The sequence below is a fragment of the Fukomys damarensis genome, unplaced genomic scaffold (genome assembly GCF_012274545.1).
Source record: "Fukomys damarensis isolate Sample0158 unplaced genomic scaffold, DMR_v1.0_HiC HiC_scaffold_26, whole genome shotgun sequence".
NCBI classification, from domain to species: Eukaryota; Metazoa; Chordata; class Mammalia; order Rodentia; family Bathyergidae; genus Fukomys; species Fukomys damarensis.
This window is the reverse complement of record NW_022900938.1, coordinates 21,807,736-21,820,235: the sequence shown is the minus strand read 5'-3', so window position 1 is coordinate 21,820,235 and position 12,500 is coordinate 21,807,736. Positions and strand designations below refer to the sequence as shown.

The 12,500-nt window shown below is 33.2% G+C and overlaps 1 protein-coding gene across 2 annotated transcripts in view; it reads right to left on the bottom strand.

The window, feature by feature from the left end:
* Nucleotides 1-12,500, bottom strand: part of Ola1 (Obg like ATPase 1) — a 157,954-nt gene that overhangs the window by 3,783 nt on the left and 141,671 nt on the right. For both annotated transcript variants that reach the window (XM_010607029.2, XM_010607030.2), the window contains 3 exons: nt 3,090-3,230; nt 2,298-2,394; nt 163-285 (listed from right to left, as the gene is read on the bottom strand). In XM_010607029.2, the coding sequence (XP_010605331.1) occupies nt 163-285; nt 2,298-2,394; nt 3,090-3,230 (361 nt within the window). The remainder of the gene's footprint in view (nt 1-162; nt 286-2,297; nt 2,395-3,089; nt 3,231-12,500) is intronic.

The following is a 12,500-nucleotide window of genomic DNA, read 5'->3' as shown; positions in this document are numbered from 1 at the left end:
CTAAAAAGAATGTGAACATATACAAGCTCTTCAATTAAATCCTGCTAACCTCAGTTTACTTTAGACTACATAGTTTAAAAGATATCATTCATTCTTATCATGGATATCTTTATATCATTTCAAAAATTGTGAAATAGGAAAATAAAAAATATCATTCCTTACCTTGACTGCATTTTCAGAACCTTCCTCTTTAAAATCTTCATATTTCATTACTTCAGCCATAATGAATCCCTTTTCAAAATCTGTGTGAATCTTTCCTGCAGCCTGAGGAGCCTTCGTCCCTTTCTTTGAAAATAAAGACCAGAGAAAACTAATTGGACTTAAGATGTTTGATTTGAAACACAGAATTTCTCTTCTCTGATCTGTGGTTGGTTCAACTATAAAACTTAGTTTAATACCAGTTAAGATGTCAGGTATACAATTAGTACATTTTTCCAACACTGGGCACTATCTGTACGGCAGATTTAGCGTGGATAGATCAGCAGATATTAAAGAAGCCTAGCTTTGTTTTTCTTAACAGCCATCCACAGTTTTATTGATTTAGATGCAGTGGTCTGGTTTTGGTGTAAGTTTCATTTCGATTTTCTATTCTTCACAGTGGAAAAAACAGGATTTTAAAGTAACTTTCAAGCTGAATTATCAAAGGTTTTAAGAAGATAAAAAGCCCTCAAAATTTCTGCTCATCTAAAGAACATATAAAAATCAATAGATAAAGGGACAGTTTTAAGGCATTTCTAACAAATCATATAATCTATGTTCAGCAAATAATTTTGAAATCCTCAATTTTAATACGATTTTTTACACTCTGCCTCTAAACATCATGAAGGAAATCCAAGTTGAGATAGGAAGAGAAATGTCTTATAATTACCTTATATATTAAATTACAAAGACATACATTCTAGACACACACAACCATAGGAAGAAATTTGAGAAATAACGGTGACCTAAAAGTCTGCTTAATAAAGCATGTTAAAGTGATAAGGAGTCTGACACTATAAAGCACAGTTTTTACAATAAAAGATGTATTGGGTTAATATGGCTACTCACTGATGCTTACCTGACTAAATATCTTTGCACATTAAATCATGGATACTTACAATCAGTCTTAAGATAAACCAGCTTTCACATTTTCAAGCCCAGAGCTTGCTTTCCTTCCTGCTCCACATACTTAAGTTTGAAGTTTTAAGGCTTTAAAATATATAGTAAAAATAAACACTGGCAATTTGTTTACCAAGGTGGATCTGCTTTGACACTATTTCAAAAATATATATAAAAGGACCTTGGTTAGAAGTCAATCAAATACTTTTTTCTTTTTTTTACAAAGGGGAGAAGAAATAAAATAAAAGGTGACTCTCACATTCACATAAGGCATTTTAACATTGTGTTGAACTGCCTCCATGTTTTTATCCACATTGAAACAAAAGTAACAATAAATTACAGAAATTAAAGCAACACTAAAATTTATGAAGTACTATATATTTAAAAAAGGATAATAAAAGACTTAATGAGACACTGAATCTAAAAGTTCTGACATTATTTTTACATTCTGTAACACACTATTTAGGACTATATATATTTCAAAATATTTTTCAACAGTAACTACTGTATTACAACATATTTACATTTAAAAGCAAACCATTACAGTTCAGGTTCTATTGTCTTTTGGAAATGAATTAGTCATTCTCTCTGGTTGTATTCAGTATACATCAATATTTAAAATACATACCATATTTTTAAAGAAGGCTGAACATATAACATTAAAAATAAATATCACTTCCATGAATTCAAATAAAAAGCATGATTATACATTGAGTTTAGCTTTCTGAGTCCAACTATGTATATCTATGAAAAGCACAATGATGTCATATTGCTTTTATTGCTGAAAATGTAATCCGAGCAAAGCAAAGGAGGCAAGAACCACCCGCAACCCAAACAAACTTAGAGAATACAAAATGAAAAGCAACATCAATTTCACTGCAGACAAACCCAGTCACACAGATTAAGCAAGCACAATACTAGTGCGTCTTATCTCTGACCACAGGAGGAGGGTAGACAGATTCTACAGGATGAAGAAATTCAGACTATGTAATAGGCAGAATCAATTGTTACCTGCCTCAATCAATGCCGCTCCACTTTCACTGTTCAGCAGCTCACAAATAATTAAAGTTATCCTGGACAAAAACCTCATCTGTAATGACTAGCTAACCGCCACCATGACAAACTTCAAAGTCAGTGATATCAATCTGAATTCAATAGTGTGGAACTGGATATAGCTGATGAATAAGTATGAATCTTACCCTGATGGTCCATGCACGTACTTCATCTGGGCCTGCAGTGAAAAAGTATTCTAGTTGGAGTGCTGCAAACCCAGCCTTAATGATCTTTGGCAAAGCACTGAAATAAAATGAAACAAATTCACTCAACATCTAAGTTGACTGTGCCACAGATAGGTATACAGTTAAAATTATTCATCTCAAGCAGATAATATTAAAAGATATTAGTAAATGAGCACTCATCTTTCAAAACACACTTGAAGAGGTCATGAAGGGAATATTTCTAAAAACACTTCTAAAACTGGTTTTAATTGTATTAGCCTAAGGATATAATTTTAAATTATTTACTATCTAAAAAAAAAAAAAAACAAGAAAAACTAGATCTAGCCAGCCCATGATTATTGTCATCCAGTATTAACTGTCTGCAGAACTTGGGTCATAAAAGCCAAATTATCTGACTGAAATCCAATATTCTAACAATATATTACTGTTACTCAGAAAAAATTATGGCAATTGATTCACCCTTTCCCCTCCCCCACTGAACATGACGAAGAGTTTTGGCGATCATCCCTCCTCAAAAATATACATAACTAATACCTATGTTATAATTAAAACACTGTACAGAGATGACAGATGACAGTTAAAAACTTAATTTAAAATAAATCTTTTCACTCTGTCTCATGGTAAAGAAAGGAGAAGATTCCCTCTTTATAATGGTAATTACTCTGTCATTTATTATTCTATCAGCGCAAGCAATTAAATTACTGCAAGGAAATAGTTGATAATAAAGTGTAGGGAAAATGAATGCTAATTAACCTTTGTGTCATGTTCGCTTCCAGATACTTCTGTCTCTCCTCAGCACTCAATTCTTGCAACTTGAGTTCCAAGGCCCCACTAAAAGGAATGACCAAGGCACCTGGGTCATACTTGTCCACCCACTCTTTAATTTTTATCAACCTGTAGACAAAAAAGGGCACAACATTATCTTGTAGTGCATGCATGACTGTACCACATTCATTATTATCAAGTAGCACATACATATTCATAAGAATTGCACGGTTTTATGATGCCATCTTTTTGTGTATAGCTTTCCAAGGTCAAGGCATTAACAGGCAGCAATTGCTTCAGGTACACGCCATAATATTTTACTGTAATCTAGTTTTACTTCAGCACATTATCTATAGGAACTATTTTACAAATATTTTAAAACTTTTAAAAGTTACACTAAATTTGTTCAGCATTAATAGTTGCACCCTTGATACAGTGTTGATTTCATAATTTATTTTCTTTACAAAGTATTTTTTTTAAAGAGCAAAGTTCTGTTTGTAAAGGAATCACACCTAAAAATGCCAGCTAATTTCAGAAATACCATCTAGATATTTTATATGCTGGTTTAGTTTTCTTGAACTAACAGAACTTACAGTTACCACTGATTTTAAGAGAGGTTTTTGCTAACCAAAACCAAATTAAACAAGTGCAAAAAAATAGATTAAGGTATGAATATAGTCAGAACAGTTCTTATGAACCTGACTTTTGTAGACTCATGAATAGCAGAGCTGCAGAGGAAATAAATCTTTACTCACAGAGGACGTGAGAAGCCCAATCAAGCAGAAAACTGACACTGTTACCTTAGAAGACATTTCTGAGTCAGACATTGTTTTTCCTTCAAAATATGGAATATTCTGGAAAACTGGTACTTAGAATATAAATAAGTGTAGTAAATAAAACTAAAAGTTCCAATCCTAGTTTCTCATCTCTGAGCAAGTCACTAAACGTTTTCTTTTTGGAGTGGTAAGAATTGAACACTTACACATGCTAGGCAATACTTTCTCAGTAAGCTACACTCCTAGCCCTACCACACCTTTTTCTAAGCCTCAGTCACCTCATTTGTAGAAATGGAAATAATAATAGTATACATATTACATTATAAAGAAACTAGAAAAATAATGCTTGCAAACAGTAAATAAATAACTAATAGGAGCTACTATGCATTTTTTTTTCTTTTTTGCATTTTCATTTTCAACTAATCATAGCATATACATCATACTATGATTTTGGAAGTATATTTGGTACAGGTCTGACTATAGATTCAACTGAAATTTATATTAAAAAATTTTAATATATGCCATAGTCTTACATAATCTCACCTGCTCCTATATTTAAACCAAGGTTTTAATAGCTATTATGATAAAATACTGTGGCAGAAATCCTTTAAGTAATCACTGTGTCATTTTATGGGAAAAGAAAAACAAGAACTAAAACACAAATCCATCAAAACTTAACTATCAAAGAAAATAGCAGGGGATCATAGTTATTAGAAAATTAAGAATATGGCTCACTGAACAGTATTTAAGAAAAGAAATAAAAATTCGCACAACAATTTTTACATGCTTGTTATACAAAGGTAACTACTTATTTAACATATTATTAGTGGCTTTTGAGCTTCATGATACTTTTTGTTTCCTTTTGTTCACATTCTGAAAACTAGATCAATCCCTAAGATTTGCTTTGGAATAAAGTATGTGGCCATTAAAGTATGATTCAAATCAGATATTTTCTTATCCAAAATTATGAAGGACAGGATAAAAGAAAAAAAGGGGGGAAATTTAAATTGGTACTTCTACTTATAATATCATAGCATTCAAAGTTACTTTACAGATGTACACTATTCAAACAAAACTATATTAAAATGTTATCTTCAATGGTTTAGTAACATACTACTATACAAGTTAAAATCAAATATGTAATTTTAAAAAGCAGATCACATATCAAATACAGATTCAATGAAAGTGAAATAAAACAAGCCCATTTGTAAGGTAATATAAAAATATCACACACATTTTGTTTCATAAATATGGTCAACATAACTAATAAAAAGTAGAACTGTTATGAAACAAGATGAGAAATAATTACTTTGGCTAAAACATCAATTCGAAATAACAATAGTTCTACCCTGTCATTTTAACAGCCTTTCCTACAGTGCCCTCAGAGGGATTATTTGCATTCCTCAGGTGTTCTATTGTACAATCCAGATGAATAAAGACTTACAAATCATTCCTCTACCGCCAATGTAAGACTTTGATCTGGTGAATACACCATTGTACCTTAACTATAATTGGCAAAAAACCTGACAGTGTAGAGCATCACAAGCTTAATAACAAAGGAGAATATCTCAAAGTGTTGACAGATGATCTTCATAATGCAGAAGCAGAGCGGGTACATTTTAGCAGTAAATGAGCACTGAGGTCTAAAGGTCTCTAAAGTGACTGACATCAGACCTGCTATAGCCTCAGTAAAAGAAAAAGGTACCGTAGCACTCTCCGTAAAGTGAGTTAGGCTCTTTGCTTGGAAGCTTCACTTCTGTGACTTTCACTGTCATAGAAAACAGGGAAGATGAAAAGTGAGTTAGGTTCTTTGGCTGTCTCCTTTACTTTTGTGACTTTCTCTATCAAACAAAAGTCAGAAATGTCTCAAAATGATTTTTAATTACATATCTGAAATAAGTCTTGGGTAATTAAAAAAAAATGTGACTCAGTTCCAAGATTATAGATGAACATTTGATTACTGTATCTATTAGGCCTGATGGTTACAAAAGTGTGATAATGAGGCCAAGATCACAAGTTTGTACCCCATAGGGACCAGTTATCTTTTGCAGTAAAATGTCTATTCTCTTGCTACAAACCATACCCCAAACTATGGATAGTCTTCTCAAAAATGTGTGCTACTCATACATGGGGGTTATGGGAAACTAAAGTTGAGCTCTATTGGCATGACTAGAAAAAATTCCCAAGCATCTTCCATCAAAGACTTTGATAAATAACTTTGATGCACAAGTGTGAGCAAAAGTCTAAAGAAAGTAAGCCAATTGCAAGTGACCAAATAGTGACGATGTCACAGAATATCTAATTATATTGAGAGGGTGAAAAAAAACCCAGTAAGGACAGTGGACTCCCAAGGAGTTAAACTGCAAACACTTACATAAATTCATTTTGTATTTTAATGTGAAAAGATTACAAGAGGATCCAACCTTCTCAAAAAGAAGCCAAAGCCATGTTTGATTTCCTCAAAGTCTTCAAAGTGGCAAATGCAATAACTGCAACTGGTTGTATTTTTCTCCCTGGTAGTAATTCCACAGCAAGAAGACAAAGCAGGGACAACTAGTTTTAAAACTAAAAGTGATACTCAGATATATTTGATGGCCTGATCCTTTGGTGGAATATGATGTTTAGTATGATATTAAAAATAATATATAAAATTTACTGTTAGTCTTGTAATCTGATCTTCTTAGCAAATCTTGAATTCCAGATTCCAAAATTTTTATTTCTCCCTAGGGTTAGTTCATCTTTTATATTTCTTTTCCTAGATAATTGTTTTACTTCTTATGGTGCTGGGGATCAAACCTAGGGCCTCAGACATGGTAGGCAAGTTTTTATCCTAAGCTACATCTCCGGAAGAAATACCAAAAATGTAAATTCTAGTCAGTCTGATTAGTGTCTGGAAAGCTAACCCTTTTAACAGACGCAAATTGATACATATTAACAGCTTCAAGTTTTATTATTCCTGCCTGACTACATAAGGTTGCAGAGAATAACACTGGCAATTTTGCTGCTCAAAGTATGATCACATCATGTGAATGCTTGTTAGAAATGCAGACTCTTGGGCCCTGCCCCAGAACACAATCTACATCTTAACAAGATATCCAGGCAATCCATATACATGTTAAGTTTTTAGAAATTCTGAACTTAATGACTTTAAAAGCATATTAAATGCAAGCTCAGGAATGTCTGAGATGACTATGCAGATCAACTGATAACAGATACTGACTACCTATTTCATGGATACAGAAAAGTGAGAATGATAGTCTCAGATAACAGTAAAAACAATTAGTTTAGATCAGAGCATTGCTACCTTGAACGGTTTCTCATTTTGAGACATAATTATGCTTCTTTTAATAAGCCTCAATACCTGAAAAAAAAAAAACCTGTAGTAAGTTAGCTTGGGGGTTTAGATTCAGTATATAAAAAGTGACTCCAGGAGAAAGGACTTTGTGAAATCTGAAATCATATCAAGTGAAAGGAATACAAAGTGTTACCTATTAGGACCTCAGAGAAATGCTGTCTGAAAAATTCCATTCATCTCGCAGTCACAGTAATAAAGTGTAAGCACATTATGTTTATGAAAGGAAAGAAATGCTAGAGAAATAGGCACACTTTTGTTGCAAATAAAAACTTGATTTGAGGATTTCTGTTTTGATTGTACTGATTGTACTGATAACTGGAAGGCTATCACAAAACTGAAATGATAGGTGTTAATTCAGGTTGAACATCCTTAATATGAAAATCTGCAATGCTCTGAAATTTGAAACTTTCTGAGCATCAGGGGATACAAATGTTTTGACTTTAGAGCATTTCAGATTTTGTATGAGAGATGCTCAACCATTAAAGTTTATACAAATGTTCTAAAATTCTGAAAAACTCTGAACTCTGAAACATTTCTGGTTTTAAGCATTTTGGATAAAGGATATTCAAGCTGTTATTAGTTAAGTGGCTCCAGTTAGTTCTTTAACATCCCTTACCTTTAATTCAGTTGTTTGTAAAGTGGCCTAGATTAGTAGTTTTCAACATGTTCTGAGTTCCCTAAAGGATTCCCAAGGTAGTCAAGGAGGAAAAAGGGCGAGGAGAGCAATGGAGGGAGGAAGAGAAAGATTTTGGACCCTTTATTCTTGCATTTCAACCAGAGCTGCTTCATTGTTATATGTATAAGATTTCACTTGAAGATAGAGTTCTGTTGTTTTCAATCACTCCAAAATTTACTGATTAATTTTCTTCTGACAAAAAACTGTTTACACTTTACAGCATATGCCAGGAATTACCAAGTACAAGCACTGAAATCTTCAGGCAGTACATCCACATTTCTGCTTAAATGCTACTTGTCAATATTAAAAAAAAAAGTCTCACCCTTTCCTCTTTTCTATTACTCTATTCCCTTACTTTGGCTTATTTTTCTTCAGAGCACTTATTATATCTGTTATGTGCTTAATGTTTATTGTCTCCTAGCCAGTGTTGATAGACCCACTTATTAGGGAAAGGAATTCTGTGAATATTCTGTCAGTACCACCCAAAAAAAGTACTTGGTCGGGGCCAGGGATTTAGCTCAGTGGTTCCACTGCCTGCCTCACAAATGTAAGGAGCTGAAGTTCAATCCCCAGTACCAAAAAAAAAAAAAAATTACTTGGCACAAGTAGTGATGGTCAATAAATTCTGGGTGAAACAATGAATAGGAATGAATTAAGTTGAAATTTTGTCTAAAAATTATCAAAGGATATTTAGAACCACATAGGATTCTTACTTTCTCTATCTGTCTTCTACCAAAATCAACTGTTAGAAACTAGCAAGCTATAGTTATCTTGAGCATTGGAGGTATACTCATATTATACATACAATGGTGAAGTGAAAAGTATAGCAGAACTTGGAGGAAGCAAATCTGATTACTGCAAGGCCACTTTTAACAAAATTCTCAGCACAGTAGCACTACTTTTATTCCCAAGTTATATCTATCAAGTCTGAGCAATCACACTACAAACCATCTCAAGGTTCATTACGAATGTACTAAAATAAGAACCTCAAACTTTCAGATGCTCATTGAATCTTGGGCCTAAGCCCTTTCATGCATGGCTACTCAATTAAGATTTGTGTTGATCTTCCCCCCATATATATTGCATACAAGAAACATATTAATTTAAAAAGAAATTCATAAAGGTCAATGGGTGGAAAAAATATTCCATGTGACAGGAAACCAGAAAAAAGTAGGAGAAGCTATTCTATTTGCAGACAATGTAGATGTTTACTGGAGGGTGATCAATCTTCTAACTGCCTAGAAAGGGGAACAGTGAGGGCTAAAAAAAGACAAAAGAAAATTGGGCTTAGAAGTATTCTGACAGACATATTCTGTCATTACAGTTGTTATGATGTACAGAAGCCAGTATTTGTATCTTGAGACTAAAACCTTGTAAATTGCAAGAAAATTTTCCAACTATTTTATGACCCTATACACAAGATAGAATTATTTCTGATCCCCACGTGGCCCCCTATTTAAACTCATTTCCATTTTTATTCAAAGAGCAAAATACCAGGCTGATATAGTCAATAATTAAAATATTCTTATTCATATAAAGAGCTACAAACATTTTTTTTTAAACTGGTACTGGGGATCAAACTCAGGACCTTGCACTTGCCAAGCAGGCATGGTACCATTGAGCTACATCCCTGGCCCCCCTACAAACCTTGATTTAACTATCATAAGCAGTTCTCTAAAAACATAGATGGAATCAGAGATGGGGTATTAATATCCAATTAGTGAAGATGAAAAAAAGTAAAAAACTACCTTTGATATCTACAAACGGAAGGGGAGAAGGTGCTGAAAAGAGCAAGTGTGGCTATTTTGAGGGGAGAAAGAGAGCATGCTTTACAGTATGTATACGATAGTGGTCATATTACAAAGAAACAGCATCATAGAGATAATGAAAATTTTAGTGCTAGGTCCTTCTGACATTGGCCAAAATTTATGAAGGAGCTACAAAGGACAAAAACTAAACTAAGAAACACATTCAACAAAAGGAGTGTAAAATAGGTGCATGGAAAGCTACAAAGCAGAAGTTAAAGACTTAAGTAAATGAAATGACATCCTGTGTTAGTGGACCGTAAATAATTTTGAGAGCAACACTGACCTACAGATTCATATAAACTCTTATCAGATTTATAACTGCTTTTTAACTTATTTTATAACTACAGTAATCAAGACTACGTGGCACTGGCCTAAGGTTAGACATATAAATCAGTAGAGAGTTCAGAAATAAATCTATACATCTATGGTCAGTTGAGCTTTTAGTAACTGTGGTAAAAACATAAAAATTAGGATCTTAAGATCTATATATTTACCAAAATACAGTCTATTATTGACTATATTCACATTTCTATGCAACTTATTTTCAGAATTTACCATTTTACAAATCTGAAATTCTGTCCCCATTGAATAAATTTTCCTTTTTCCATTCCTGCCACCCTCTATTTTATTTTGTGCCTATGAATTTGACTACTTTAGATACCTCATATGGATAATAACTGTCTTTTTGTGACAATGTCCTCAGGTTTATTCGCGTTGTTGCATGTGCAGGATTTCTCTGTTTGTCAAGGCTCTGTAATACACACTATATGTGTGCATTACATTTTCTTTATTCATTTATCTGTTGATGAACACCTGAGCTGCTTCTCTTAGCTATTATGAATAATGCTGCAATAAACGTGGGTATGCAAATATCTCATTGAGAGCCCACTTTCAATGTTTTTGGAAGTAGGATTAGTGGGTCATAAAGTAATTCTATGTTTAGCTTTTGCAAGAAGTACTGAACTTTTTCCCATAGTTGCTGGACCATTTCACATTCCAAGTAGTGCAAAAGGGTTTCAATTTTTCCAAATATTTGATACCAAGTATTGCTAGTTTTTGATAGTGGACATCCTAATGGGTGTGAGATGATATCTCTTTGTGGTTTTGATTTGCATTTCTCTAATGATTAGTGATGTGATGTTGAACATCTTTTCATATGCTTATTGATCATTTGTATATCTTCTTTGGAAAAAATGTCTATTTAAATCTTTTGGGATGTTTGTTGCTGAGTTTATGATTATTACTTTTGGAAAAGGGTCATGAACAATTCAATAGTTAAAGTACAGCCAAAATTGGTGCTTAGACACTGGATATCCACATAAAAAAATTTAAATGAACCAAAGGTCTAAATTTTGTTCTTTTTTTAAACAGGTCATAAAATATATTTTAATTAATGATAGATATATGGCACCATATTTATTTTGCTAATATGCTGATCCTTCCTGGCGATGGAGCAGTAATCCATCTAAATTTTGTAAAAGTTAGAAATTTTTATTTGTAAATTAAAAGACACTATCAAGAAAGTGAAAAGACAATTCACAGAATGAAAGAAAAATCTCAGGAAATCATATATGGAGGGTTACAGTATCTAGAATGTACAAAGAACTTTTATTGTTATAATTCACCAATAGAAAGACAATTTAAAAAGAGGGAAAAGATTTAAATACACTTTTCTGCCAGGAGAATATACAAATGCAATAAACATAAGAAAAGATGTTCAACTTTGGTCATCAGAATCATGAAAATAAAAACTACTCTCAGACACTATTTTGCACACAGTTAGGGGGCTATAAATAAAAAGACAGATGAACAGTACACCCACATAACGGAATATTATTCAGCCATAAAAAGAAACGAGGTACTGATACATGCAATAACATAGACAAATACTGATTTATTCTGTGAAGTAAAAGATACCAGATACAAATGCCACATAATATGTTAAATTTATATAAAATAACCATAATACTGAAATTCAAACAGAAAGTAGGTTAGTAGTTACCAGGGACTAGGTAGAGAGGCAATGGGGAGAGCTCATTAATGATCAAAGATTCCTTTCTGTTGAGATGAAATGTTCTGGATTTTTTTTTTTCCTGGTACCAGGGATCAAACTTGGGTCCTTGCACTTGCAAAGGAGGTACCAGAACCACTGAGCTAAATCCCCGGCCCTGTTATGGAATTATTGGCGATGATGATACAATAATCACTGAATTGTGTACTTTAAAAGGAAGACTTTGTGTATGTGAATTACATATAAATAATAAAAAGTCTTGAAGCTAATAAGTCTTAAGATAAGAAGAAAAGAGATAAAATAGGAATGCTAATCTACCCCACATTATGATTCTTTGACCTACCTGTGGGAGATAGTGTGGGGCAATAGAAAAAATAGAGATCTTGGAATAAGGGAAATATCAATTCAAATTACAGTTCAACTGCATTCTATACATTTGTGGGAAAGTCATTTAAGCTTACTGAACCTCATTCTAATCACTATAACAAACACAATTCCTACCTTCACAGGTTGATATTAGGATTATAGTGCCCTGAATATATAGGAAGCCTTCAAATATTAGTTCCCAGGCTTAGTTTCTCCTGTCAATAAGCAAGCCATTTTTAATAGTTATTGTAGAGTTAGAATACTACTAGGTTGCCTTTGAGTAAAAAAAGTGGGAGCTCTTTTTAAAAATCAGGTCTCCGGGAGCTCCCGGCCTGCGCGACAACAGACCCAGGAAGGACCCAAGGACCCCAGAGGGGGTTTTCTTCAGCTGCCTGCCTGCCTGCCTG